The 13414-nt window shown below is 37.0% G+C and overlaps 1 protein-coding gene across 1 annotated transcript; it reads right to left on the reverse strand.

Moving 5' to 3' along the window:
* Positions 1-473: 473 nt before the first annotated feature.
* On the reverse strand, positions 474-13269 carry LOC103995261 (elongator complex protein 2). The gene is made up of 10 exons (XM_009415811.3): positions 13036-13269; positions 12843-12930; positions 11243-11328; positions 9931-10084; positions 9186-9346; positions 8428-9099; positions 7986-8295; positions 6765-6982; positions 4514-4691; positions 474-1271 (listed from the first exon to the last, which is right to left on the reverse strand). Exons 1-10 carry the CDS (start codon positions 13162-13164, stop codon positions 781-783), a joined length of 2487 nt encoding a protein of 828 aa, XP_009414086.2. The 5' UTR covers positions 13165-13269; the 3' UTR covers positions 474-780.
* Positions 13270-13414: the final 145 nt, after the last annotated feature.

Genomic DNA, 13414 nt, shown 5'->3' on the forward strand with positions numbered 1-13414 from the left:
ATTCTAGATAAAATGTCAAAAAAATCAAACCAGCACACGAGAAAAATGAGATTATCTTAAGCTTTTTGGATAGCAAGCAAAATCAATGCACAGCCTCACGTGAAAATGAGATTATCTTAGCTTTTTTGGATCCGTTCAGCAAGCAATCAATGTGCAACCTTGCGAATTATCTTACCAAAACTAGTGAAAAACACATAAAAATCAAGCTAAGCAAAACCTCAAGCAATTGTACAAGAAATCAAAACCAATAAGCAACAAATGATCTCATGAGGAAGTTGTTGCGGCTCACGAGGGCCATAATACCTAAGTTAGGTTCGTGTATCCCTCAATCAGATTTGAGATGAGTAATCTGAGATGAATCAGGAAATCCTTTGCATTATTTTAAAAAATATGTTTAATTTGCCATTCAGATCTGATTGAATCGGACGAAGATACTTAACCTGTTATCCCAATGGGTCATCCATATCCAAATGTGTCCTTAACGATGAACCTTTTGATTCATGAAAGAAAAGAAAAAGGCTAATACAACACATAGTAGTCTCAACAGAACCCACAGACATTTTGGTTACAAGAGGTAAATTAACATTCTTGCTGCCATTTTTGGGTGCACAACCAATAACAAGATAACAATACACGATACATAACCACCATCGGCAAAATCATACTAGCTGGAAACACATTTCATGAAACCCTATCTGTTCCAGCAAACCCTAGCTGGAAACACATTTCATGAAAAATGACTCTGTTTAACATTGGGGTTAGTACACCTGACAAGCATCTTCAATAATCGCAGACCTTGAACACCCTAACACTTTGATCCGCTCCGCAAGATGCAAGTTCCGTGGCCCTTGAATCACCAGCGCATCGCTCCCTCCAAGCTAAACGGAGCACCGTCGAAACATGGCACAGGACAGGATCAAATCGAATCGAAAGAACAGCACTAAATGCTGATGGCTCTGAGTCACGACCAGCGGCGGTTTTTCCAGCGGAGACACTCCAAAGTTCGATGAGACCATCATCCATGCCAACAGCAAGAATTCCAGAGTTAATGGAGCGTTCACGGCCCACCCAAGCTAAAGCTGTAACACTATCATGGAACTGGGGCAAGATAGAAAGCTGCTTGACAGAAGAGGAACCGTCAACAGCCCAGATTTTGACAGTCTTATCCCTTGACCCTGTTGCAAATTCATGGCCGAATGGGTTCCATGCACACGCCCATATTATTCTTTTGTGTGCCTCCTGCTTGGCGATCAGATGATGACTGGCTTCCCCTAATTCACAGAAGGATAAAATCATCTTTTCAGCAAAACATATTATAAGGTTCACCTGAATGAGGTTACTAACAAGTCATAAATATAAGAGACTATTTCAAATAAAGATTAAGGAACCAGAGCCAAGTGGAGATTCTTCAAATTAAATCACAATCTCCGGTAAAAAATTCTAGTATATGATTAACATCAGATTTCAGAGAAACATTCGAATACTAAAAAGATAAATATGAATCACATTATGATAATGATAAGATTTTCTTTTGGTAACAGTGACAGACAGTAATTGGTTAAGAAGCCCACAAAAGTCTATTGTGATCAATTGAGTAGCATATGTTGCCTTCCTATATAGTCATTAAAATCGCATAAAAGGCAGCTCAGAATGTTTGTATGTTTGTATGTGTATAAAGACAGATTTCTAATAATAATCAAGAAACAAAATCTACCATGTATATACAGATGTTTATATGTGTTTACTGTTATCATATAATCTACACTGAAATGCATAAAATATGTCTCAGATGCGAAAAGAAAGATTAAATAGTCCTCCGTGGTGCTTATGCATTCATCAACAGGCCCAAACTATTTCACTTTTCCAATTAGGTATGTAATAGACCATACTTCTAATTTACTCCAAACAGGCTCAAGGGTTGGCCATCATTACAAACCATATAAACTATGAAATGGTTTTCAAGGAAAACTTTTATGTTCTGTAAATGCAATTACTGGTTATTCAGGTAATCAATGTGGTTTACTCAGCTTTCCTTTGTGCCAGTATTTTAACAGCACAACAGTCTATTCATGGTTCCAAACTTATTGGTGATGACTAAAATAAGGGTTGCACAGTAATCACATCAAATATTTAAGTTATGAATTTATTTTCTTTCCTTACTTGTTATTATAATTTAAGGAAATCTTAATCTACTTCCTTGTTTGTTGATATGAATTAAGGAAATAACTATTAAGTATTCCAAATATGATAATATCATATTTGTTAGTATATTAAATGAAAATAATTTATATTAAATAAATACGAAAATTAAAATAAATTTCCCTTAATAGAGGCTCATCTCCTCCTATTTAAAGGGAGGGATTTCTCTCCTTCATTCCTCACCTAGTCGAGCTTGACAGCGGGAGGAACGAGGAGTTACACCCTGTTGACAAGAGGTAGGTTTCCCTATCTTTCTTAAATTTAAAAGTTTTAGTTTTTATTTTGATTCTTTAAATGTTAAAAGTTTTATAGTTTGAAAAATATGTATCAATTCTTTAAATGTCAAACTTTTTGTATTAAAATAATTAGTTAAAGTTTTCATAATATTTTTTGACCCATGATTAATATTTTTATTGTAGAGTTAAATATGTTAAAAATGTATTTGTTTTATATGATATTTCTTGTATTACAGTTTATCTTTAATCTTATCTGGATTAAAATCTTGTTAGATTAGAATATGTTATCTAAATTCCTTTTTGATATTCTTTGATCTGAAATTTAAAATATATTATTCTAAATGATTTAAAATATGACTAGAATATATTGAAATTTTATATGTGTTGAAAACATGATTTTTATTTGAATTTAGAAGGCTATTTCCTTGTATTAAAACTTATCTCCCAATCCCTCTTTTAATGTCTTATGATTTATAGTCAAATTTAGAATGTTATTTCCTTATATTAAAGCTTTTCTCCTTGTCTATCTTTTAATGCATTATTATGTTTTTATTTATATTGTTAATGGGTATATGCTATGATATGAAATTGAATATTAATTGGAATGAAATTTCTCACAGGCCAGGCCCAACCCACGGGTCAAGCCTTGGCCCGTAGGCTACCCCAGCCCAACTATTATGGGCGGTCATATGCGACGCACATGACTAGTCCATGGGCCAGGGCTAGGTCAGTTTTGTGTAATGCATGCTCAATCATGTATAATGCACATGACCAGTAGATGGACTGGCTCAATCTAGCCCAATGTTATTGTTGAACTTGAGCCCAAATGTTGATTGAACTAAACTAGACTTGATTAGTCTAGATCAATTCAGGGTGATTCCGAATTGATTGACTTATTCAAGTTAGTTTAACCTAAATTGAACTTAATCTAGTCTAAATTATACTAGTCTAGGGTGGTTCCAGACCAGTTCAATAAGGATTAGAGATCAGTTCAGTTAGGCTCTAGTAAATCAAGTTCAATTGAATCGATTAAACTAGAGTTCAAGTCAATTGAGGGCTAATTTATATTACTTGATATTGATGATATTTGAAAGAGACATTTTAAATATGTTATTTCATCCCGAAATGGACATGATCAATATGAGATTATATTATTTTCCTACTGAGAGCAGGTACGGCGATTCCCTTCGGGGATTAGCGGGCCGTCAGACGTGGCGACTGGACGGTTCCTCCATCCGCTGTTGGGAGGAACGTGTCCCCACTTTGGCGGGCGTGGGACACCACTCCATCCGCTGTTGGGAGTGTGATATGAGTTTGCCTCCATCCGCTGTTGGGAGAACACAAACTCATCCCGTAGGGTAAAGCCTCTTCATCCGCTGTTGGGGAAGTGCTCCTTCGGATATTTGATATACGCCAATGGGATGATTGATTGAATTTTGATCATGTATATATTTTGAGTTGACTTTTGGGGTTCCTACTCAGCGTTGCTGAATTTTCGTTGTTTTTGATTTTCAGAGCAGCCTCCCTCTAGTACTAAATCAGATTCCAGTGGAGAGCGCACCTTCCTCTACCGTTAGGTAGAGCCACTTGGATGATTCTTGAAGTTAACATCATCATGTTTACTTTTCTATTTATGATTCGATGAATAAACGGATTGTAATAAATGAATTGTAATAAATGTTTATGAATGATGAATAAAGTGATGTTTATCTATTTGACCTAAATGTGTGGAAAGATTAAATAAAAAAAAAAAAATCCAGGATGTGACATGCGCTTACTGCAGCACCATGAGATGTAACCGAGCACCTTCTGACAAGAACTCACATCTGGTACAACATGGCATGGTATGTACAAACACTTAATACAAGAAATAAGATGCCTCACATATCATTAACCTTGGTCAATGAGCAATATTTTAAAGGGTCAACGTCAACTCTCAATGTTTGGATATAAGACAATTTGGTTTTATAGCTGACATGCTCTAATGTCAATATTGAAATACTTATATCCAATGTTTAGCTATAAGACAGATTGAAAAAAGCAAACATCTATCTTCATTAATAATCAGAAAAACATACTGGATTTTCCAATTGAGAAGATGGAAAAATGTCGATCCCTTGAAACAGACAAAAGAAATGCATCATCATGAGAGAATTCCAGCTGTGTAACTGTTAAGTTGTGGGATTGTAAGCGACCAACTGGTTTCCAAGATCCAACCTGCCATAGCCATATTTCTGCTACAGTTGCTGACTGCGCCTGCATGATAGAAAAGAAAATATATATCTTTGCTGAAACCGTAAGTATAGACAACTGACAACGGAGTCTGTTAAAAATAACTTATTGAATTTAGTGTCATAAACAAACTTATCATAAACATTGGCATTGTCTTAGATAGAACCTGAGTAAAAGAATTGAATGAAGAAAAAGCTATCAAGCATTAAAATGTCAATTTAAGAGTCATATGTCAAAAGCACGTAGAACTTTTGGGAAAAAAATATTTTCTAAAGAACAAGTTCAAACTATTTTACTTGCTATACAGATGAAAAAACAAACCATTCACAATTTCTAGCTATGTTAAAAGCAACACAGAAGTCGAAAAATACATTGTGATTATGGGGAACGGTATAAAATGCAAGAGGGTTCAAACCATAAAATCAACATTTTTGAGAGGGATAAAGCAAGAAAATGTCATCCAAATCATAATCAAGAACCTTAGAGAAAATGTGGTATGAGGTAGTTAACCTGGCTATGGAGGACCACGAGAATTAAGACTTAATTAACCACTTCCTCTGATGTAGAGTCTTTTTCTTTAGAAAAACATATTCTCTTTTATCCTATCCAAAGCTTTTCAAAGAAATGATTGGTGCAAGGTTCAACATATCGCCCCAATTGGTCTGTACCAGATGGTATTTAATGGTCCAATGAAAAATGAAGGGTGGATTGCCACCATTTAGGCAGTTCGGGACCTATATAGGGGTTACAGCCCGGTAATCTATTAAAACCTGTCTTACTGTCTGATTCAAAATAGTTAATTCGGTCCAAGTATTTAGGGTTAACCCCCCTTCGTACAATGGCCCCACTCTCGTATTTGCCTCCCTCAGTCCACTCATCACCACGAAGTACTCCTCTCCTCAATGGCCTCCTGACCTTCTCTCATCTTCTCCTCTTCCCCCTCTTATTTTCCTTCTCCCCTTTCTCTTTTTCTTCTCCTTCTCATCCTTCCCCTCTTTTGGTACTATGGTACATACCGATGTATAGTATGTCAGTATTCCAGTACATACCTGACCCATAGCAATACAACCAGGGACTCACACGGGCCCGGTATCCTAGATCTAGACCCATGTATGATTAAAAATGTCATAAATCGATGCGTAACATGCAGTATTACTAGTCCGAGGCTAAACTGACATGCAGAACAGGGTTTTTCACCTGGTTCCATCTGCTATCCAGGTTATTGCCCCAGTCCGGTTCAGTATCAACATCATAAATCGATACGTAACATGCAGTATTACTAGTCCGAGGCTAAACTGACACGCAGAACAGGGTTTTTCACCCAGTTCCATCTGCTATCCAGGTTATTGCCCCAGTCCGGTTCAGTATCCAGGTTACCACTCAGTAATCTGCATGAACAAAGTGGTAAACTCACCCAAAGGACGCTTGAACCAAGTTCGATAGTTGTAGCTATCTTTTAGGTAAGATCTCTCATTCACTCAGTGCTATCTTGTCGCCCCCTACTCACTACATCCCACCTGCTCAATATATCTCTCTGTCTCCTCATCCTCCTCCTACTCTTTTTCTTTTCCTCTCCCCATATCGCTGTCAACCAATATACTGATGTACCATGTATCATTATATTGGCATGTACCAGACCCATATTGGTCCATCCAAGGTTGGGTATGGGTCTGATAACCAAAATTTGAAGTCATGTTATGTTTTACACTATACTAGCTGATCAAAGATCAGATACATTGATTTTTGGACCAATCTTAAATCAGGTCAGCCAATCCAAATCAAGATCATTTGATTTTAAAATGATAGCTAGATGACTAGTCACACCATAAAACGGAATAATTCAATCGGATTTAACAGTAAGGTTACCCGTGTGGTCTAACCCGAGGGGTAGAGGGACCATGGTGATATTGAATTGAAAGTATTAAGAATCAAATTGACTAAATATTAGTCGATGGATAAAATCAAAACATTGACCCAAACTTCAGGGACCAGTTGTCATTATTCCAAATATTAATAGACAACAAAATGAGCAAACTACAGCTTAATAGGAACAATTTTTCTATATTTGAAAAGATCATATCAGTAACATGAATATACCTTGCATGAAGAAGCAACCAGCTTTCCCTCATGGTCACAGCAAAGAGAGAACAATTCATTTCCATGACCATAAAGTTTGTGAGACTCGGGCCACAATGTATGCCATGATAGTTGCTCCTCAACGGGAGGTTCTGTAAAAACCGTGGGCACCGCATCAGGAACTGTTTCCAGAGAGTCGGAAGCATCACTCTGAAGCCTGCTTGGAGTGTCAGTGTTAGCTGCACATCAACACAATAATATCAGGCACAACTATAACTCAGACATCACAATATAAATAAAAAAATTATACAGACAACACATGAGTACAAAATCCTAGAACAGAAAAACTGGGTAGAAGAAGGCTGAAAGTAATATTCATTACTGTATGCTGGTATGTAGTTGGATACTAAGACTAACAATCAGAAGTAGCAATAATATCATTTACAAAACCAAGGATGCTGGATTGAGTCGATATGCATTTATGATGGTTTGGTCACAGCAACTGAAAAGAATGAAATTGCATGAGGCATAACAATCACAAGAAAAGAAAATCAGATATTGAAACTTACTAGACTATAATATACATATATATGTGATTGTATTACCTATGGTTCGCCTTATCGGTCCGTACCAATATAGTGATCACCTATCGGCACAGTATAGCTATAACGAGTTATACTGAACGTACCAACACATGGTACATGGGGGCATGCCGATGTATCACCTGTACCAGTCCCCTGTCAAACTGGTATGTACTACTCGTACTGAGCAATATGTCATGGAATGACGAATCTTGGTATTACCGTAGGCGATTGTCCTAGATCTTACATAGACAATCAAAACCACAAGAAAACAAACCAATATTATGAGCTTCCAAGGAAGCAAAATGCAAAAAATAGTTCATAAATATTCAAAATTTCCAATATTTTGAAAAAAAAGATAGTCAAATTCCACAAATTGGCGGCCTAACAATAAATAAATTATGCACACCTCTCATAGAAACATTTCTTAGGAATTAAGTGGCACTACTTACAAGCCACAATGTTAGTCAGCTATAGAAATCAGCCCAAATCCAGATATTATTTGGTCACTTATTAGCATGGGTATACCACAATTGATCAGGCAGCCAAACAATGGAACCACAATTTAGCATGGGTATACCAAGTACCAACTATATGGACCAACAATACTATTGACTAAACTCAGGTATATATCACCAAGTGATCAGGAAAAGAACCTCACCATGCATATAAATGGGCTTCTGTGATAATCCAAGAGCAGACATGTTAGCCCCCAAGATCTGTACATCTTCATTAATATCCTCAAAGCAGACGGATTTTTGGACTGCATGCATAAGAGTCTTCAAAAATGATAAAGGAGACTCAAAAACTCTAGCAACTTTTTCATCAGCGCCACTAACAAACCGATGATTTCCAGTCCCTTGTATGATGGCGACACAATTAATATCGTGACCATGAACTTGTGGACGAGCGATTTCATGCCAAGGAGTCCTATCACCGTCGCTATGCCATGGAGCAAAAACCCGAGTAGTCTGCAAATAAAGAATTGACATGACATTAATGAACTAAACAATGATGACTCTTGTAGAACCAGCTAAGCATGCAATTGACACAATGATGACAAAGAACAATCAGAAAGCTACATGATGAGCAAAATTACTAACTTGGTCATGGCTAACAGATAGTAAATATTCACCATTCCTGGCCCATGCAATGTCTGATACAGAGGCAAAATGACCAGAGGGGACCTTTTGTGGCTGCCAATTTTCAAAATCCATGCCAGTGTTTCTCCATAAATGAAAAGATCCACCATATCCATGAGCAAGAATTGATTCACCATCCGGTGCCCAGTGACCACCATAAAAGCCCAAGGCAGAGTGACTTAACTCACCAACAGTCACCACATTTACCCAGATACCAGTGTTTTTCTCAGGTCTCCATATCATCATTGTCTTGTCCATAGATGCTGACAAGATGCTCATCGGTTGGTGAGCTTTACTTCCATTAATAAATGGAGATTGCCACTCAACAGAGTATACCCAATCTTCATGCCCAACAAGCAAAGATTCCAAAGAAACCTGATAACTAGTAGAACCAGCCAAAAACAAAGGGCCTTCAATGTATGATGTCAAGCCAATTCCTTCGTCCTTCTTGTACGGCACCTGAGAATTAGATGAAGAAAGATGCATAACCATCTTCCATATGCGTATGCTTCTGTCCTGAGATGAACTTGCAAGGAGAAGGCTTTCATTTTCACCATCTAAACAAAGAGGTAAAGAAAAGTCCAAACTTCTGATCCAATCTGTATGACCTTTTAGCTCACAAGCACAAATAAACTGAATATGTAAAAATTACATCAGTTATCAATTTGAGTAAAAAATGGAATAAGAAAAAGTGAAAACTCTGGGCAAACTTCACTTACATTCCCTTTATGATCACCAAGGTAAATGTGAATCTTTTGGTCTAGGCCCCCCATTGCTAAAATAACATGCCCTGATTCTCCTGGCAAATCTGCTAAAGACAGTGCAACCATAGGCTTTGAACCCACAGAGAGAGACTCCAAGCAAGAAATTTTGCAATCTCCTATCACATGATCAATGTAAGAACTCAATTAGTCAAAAGATATTGATGAAAACTAATGAAAAAATCATTATTTGTAACAAAATCCATAAAATTAAAAGCAGCATCCTAGTGCAAAAGGCACCCACCAATGTGGGAGCTAGGGATGGTCAATGTAGCAACCTTGCTCTGGCAAGCAAGCTAAGAGACTTTTTCCAATGACTCTACCCTAGTCATCCAAGTTGCAAAGTCACAACTTTACTAAGGCACCAAGGTAAGCTAAAAATCAACACACTCAGTATCAGTATATTTTCAATAATTCCAGGCCAAAAGAATTACCAATGACACAAAAATACATTATTGCCTACTATGACTTGCTTCCTTTCCCTACCATAGTCTTGCAAGTCAAGATTCTGGGGAAGAGGGCAGTCAGGCAACCAAAGTTGCTTTCACAGATCTGGCCGAACATATTGGCTGCCAAATCAATCAATGAAACTCATCAATCATCATGCATGAAGAGAGTATGTGATGTGCTTTCTTGTTATTATGCATCATATTAAGTTCAATAAACAGTAGAAAAAATTAATTTAGCATAGATATTAACTTACGCAAAGTAGCATATGGAAGAACCAATTCCCATATAACAACAAGGCCATCAGAAGAAGCAGAAGCAAACATTGCTGTAGTATGGGAAATTATCAGGCCACTTAGACATGTAACACCTTTCTTATGCACGTCTGATACTTGTAAAATACTTCTCCACTGTAGCATAGACCATAAGAAAGAAAAGGTAAATTATGATGTTAGTTAATTGGCATCATCAATTAGATAAACTAAAATCATTTGAATAATAGAAAATGATGGAAAGAGATATTAAACAGTTCTTTGACCAGCACTTATTTTAAAAAAGTTCAAAACAAAGCGACTAAAATTAAGATTAAAGAAGCTTCTCAATGAAAACTAGGACAACTATCATAATTTCCTGAATATATACCAGACTGGCTCTAACCCTGAACTAGTGCACAGCTTTTAAGTTAAACCAATTTGATCATTGTCTATAAAGTAGCCCCTACAACAATTTGCAGGGTCAAGCACTACATTACATATACAATAGCACCTTAAAGTGTTTTCGACTTATGGTGACCGCTATAATGTTCTAGTGGTCAATGCTTGCTACATTGCATGCATGTAAAGGTTGCTTGATGCCCAATTCAGCATAAATATTTCTTAAAAAAAAATAAATGCCTATACTATTAAACCTCCACCACACTCTACTACAAGGCCCAAAACTCTACCCTGATTAAGTTAAAAATTAAAATTGTTATATTTTGATATAATGAATTTCCATTTCAATATCATAATACAACTACTCAACATAAAGCTTGTAACCTCTAACATGGACATTTGGAATTTAAATCTTTGTTATATTGAATTACAGGATTTCTTTTAATAGTATGAATCATAATTTACGTTAGTTATCTGCTTTAGACTTGTGATGCCCGGTATAGCAACCACTATACTATTTGCCATGAAAGCCCTTTGCCACTGTGTGTCTGCTATTTGTTATATATAACATCAATTTGGTTGACTCTAAAGTTCAAGTATCCAAGAATTTTCACTTCTTGGCAACCAGGACAAAGAAGAGAAGAAAAGAATGTACATTTTTTTCCTCCCTCAGTTTAAAAGCCTTTAGATCTTTTATTTCCGACTGGTATCAGTTAACAGCAATGAGATAACTGTTCAGAATGGCAGGTGCAAACCAGTATGACTAAAAACAGTACAGGACTAATATACCAAAAGGCAATCCTTGACAGTGACCACAAAAATATTAATGTGTCTTCAAAGAAGAAATTAGGAGAAAAACAGATGCTTCAAAATTCAATATCTACAGAATAATGTCAATGTTATCTAACTGAATACCTCTCTTTTCTTGAGGCCTATTTCCCATACAATGAGGACACCATCAGAACTTCCTGACAGAAGATAATGCACCTCGGCATGTTGAACTGTCACAAACATTTTTTAGTAATTTTAGAATCCACAAGAATTATTTAAGAAGTATACATCATGACCAGACAGTTGTGATTCTTCTTCCTATAAGGTGCATTTAAATAAAAGAAACAAATATAAAGGCACTTTTAGACCCGTATGTCTTTAAGAAATCATCTGTACAATCTGACTACAGGATAATCTTTCACCATTTGGATGCAAGGATCTCCTACAATGAATCATAAAATAACAAATATGAAAGAAGATAGTTCAGTTGAAAATAAATAGTCCTAACGGAAGAGAAAGATGGACAAAACATAGAATAGGTAAGTATACATCATTCAGCCTTTCAGGTCTCATCTCCATTTATATCCGTTTTTTCCATTCATTTCTCTATAAAAATGTTGTCAACGAGTAAACATAAAATGGGTAAGTTTACATTCATAAAAAATGATTTTTAAAATAGAATAAACCATGGATTGTGCCAGTGGTCAGTCAGTAGAGTAGCTAACCTCAAATTTTCAAAAGGCAGGGGAGAAAACCATGGAAAAGATGACTTATTTGAATAACCCAGTGACCTACCAATTGGCTTGAGAAAATCAGGGGGGTCCTTCCCCCTGAATAAGGCCTCAAAGCTGGTGTATAATCCACCTTCTTCCCCTTGGGTAGAGGAAAGGTGTCTGAGGCAAGCCCTTTTTTGGACCTCCAAAAACATGTTAATTCAAAGCTTCCAAACTAACAAAAGGTGGGCACCATCCTTCTTGTCAGCTCTTTCAAATCAGTGATATTCCCTTTTGATCAACATAATTATCTAAGCAACAGCTTTAGCATTCTTTTCCAGGACATACAAAGTAGAATTAGAGGCTCAAAAATTGACCTGCATGGTGATATGTTAGTTTCACACATCCTCCCTTTGGGTGGAAAGTATTAAGAAATCTTTGGATCCTCTTTTCTTTGTATATATTGTACCAAAAGAATCCAAAGCTTTGTCAACCTTCACAATTTTAAGATCCGTTTCCATCTAATAAATAGGTCCTAGATATCTCTTCACTGGTTTAGCAGATAGTCACCAAAGAACTGAACCAATAGACCAGAATATATGTTAATACTAACCAGTTATCACCAAAAAGTTCAGCTGCTTGCTGATATTTTTAGTAGCCAATGAGTTAAAAGTTAAAAATATCACAAGAAAAGCTAAATTTACTGATCATATACAAAAGATGACGCCTTCACAAAGCTGGTCCAACTAACTGGAAGATCTCATCTGAAAATTCTGTGAAGAATCTAAATTCTAAAACTATAAGGAAAAAAAAAGTAAATAAATATCTAGGCAAGTTAATTTGTCCGGAAATCAAGTAAACAATTTGAAGATTTCTTCTAAATAATTAATAATTGCTCAGTTACATACAAAAAAGTCACTGGCGATCTGAATTAACCACCTTTTTTTGTCATGCACACAAAGAAATAGCGAGAGTTTATCCTTATGATACTGAAGAACATCATAATATAAAGAAAAGAAGAAAGGTGACACCTTTGAAAGCATCTTTGCTAGAAGGAAGCCACTGAGTACAGTTAACGACGGCCTTGTGCCCAGGAAGCGTAGTCAATATCTGAGCAGTCTGCAACATAACCACAACAAAGGAGAACGAACGAATGAGAATCGAAAGAAAGCGGTCGAGAAACTAAACGAGGACAGGAGAGAAGACATGGAGTAGTTCACTCACCTGCGGGCAGAAGATAGCGACGGCGTTCTGGGCGCCGAAGGCCACCAAGCCCGAACGGCCCCAGGAGACATTGTTCACGATGCGGTTGCAGCCGGCGCCGATGAATTCCCGTTCGACCGCGAGCGCCATCGCCGTCGCGGCCTCTTTCGTGGAGAGTATACGGCTTCGGAGAGGACGACAGGACGCTCTATTAAACCCTACCACGAACACCTCTTGCGGTTTCCCGGCGTGGCTTTCGGCTCGGTGAATCGGATTGTGGATCAACCGGTAACCCGATTTCTCAATCCGAATCCGATAACATTTATTTGGCTGATGTGACCTCAACTCTGACGCATCCCTCTCCTCTACCCGTCCGAGCTCACGCTTTTTAGGACTCGCC

The sequence above is a fragment of the Musa acuminata genome, chromosome BXJ2-8 (assembly GCF_036884655.1).
Source record: "Musa acuminata AAA Group cultivar baxijiao chromosome BXJ2-8, Cavendish_Baxijiao_AAA, whole genome shotgun sequence".
Lineage (NCBI taxonomy): Eukaryota > Viridiplantae > Streptophyta > Magnoliopsida > Zingiberales > Musaceae > Musa > Musa acuminata.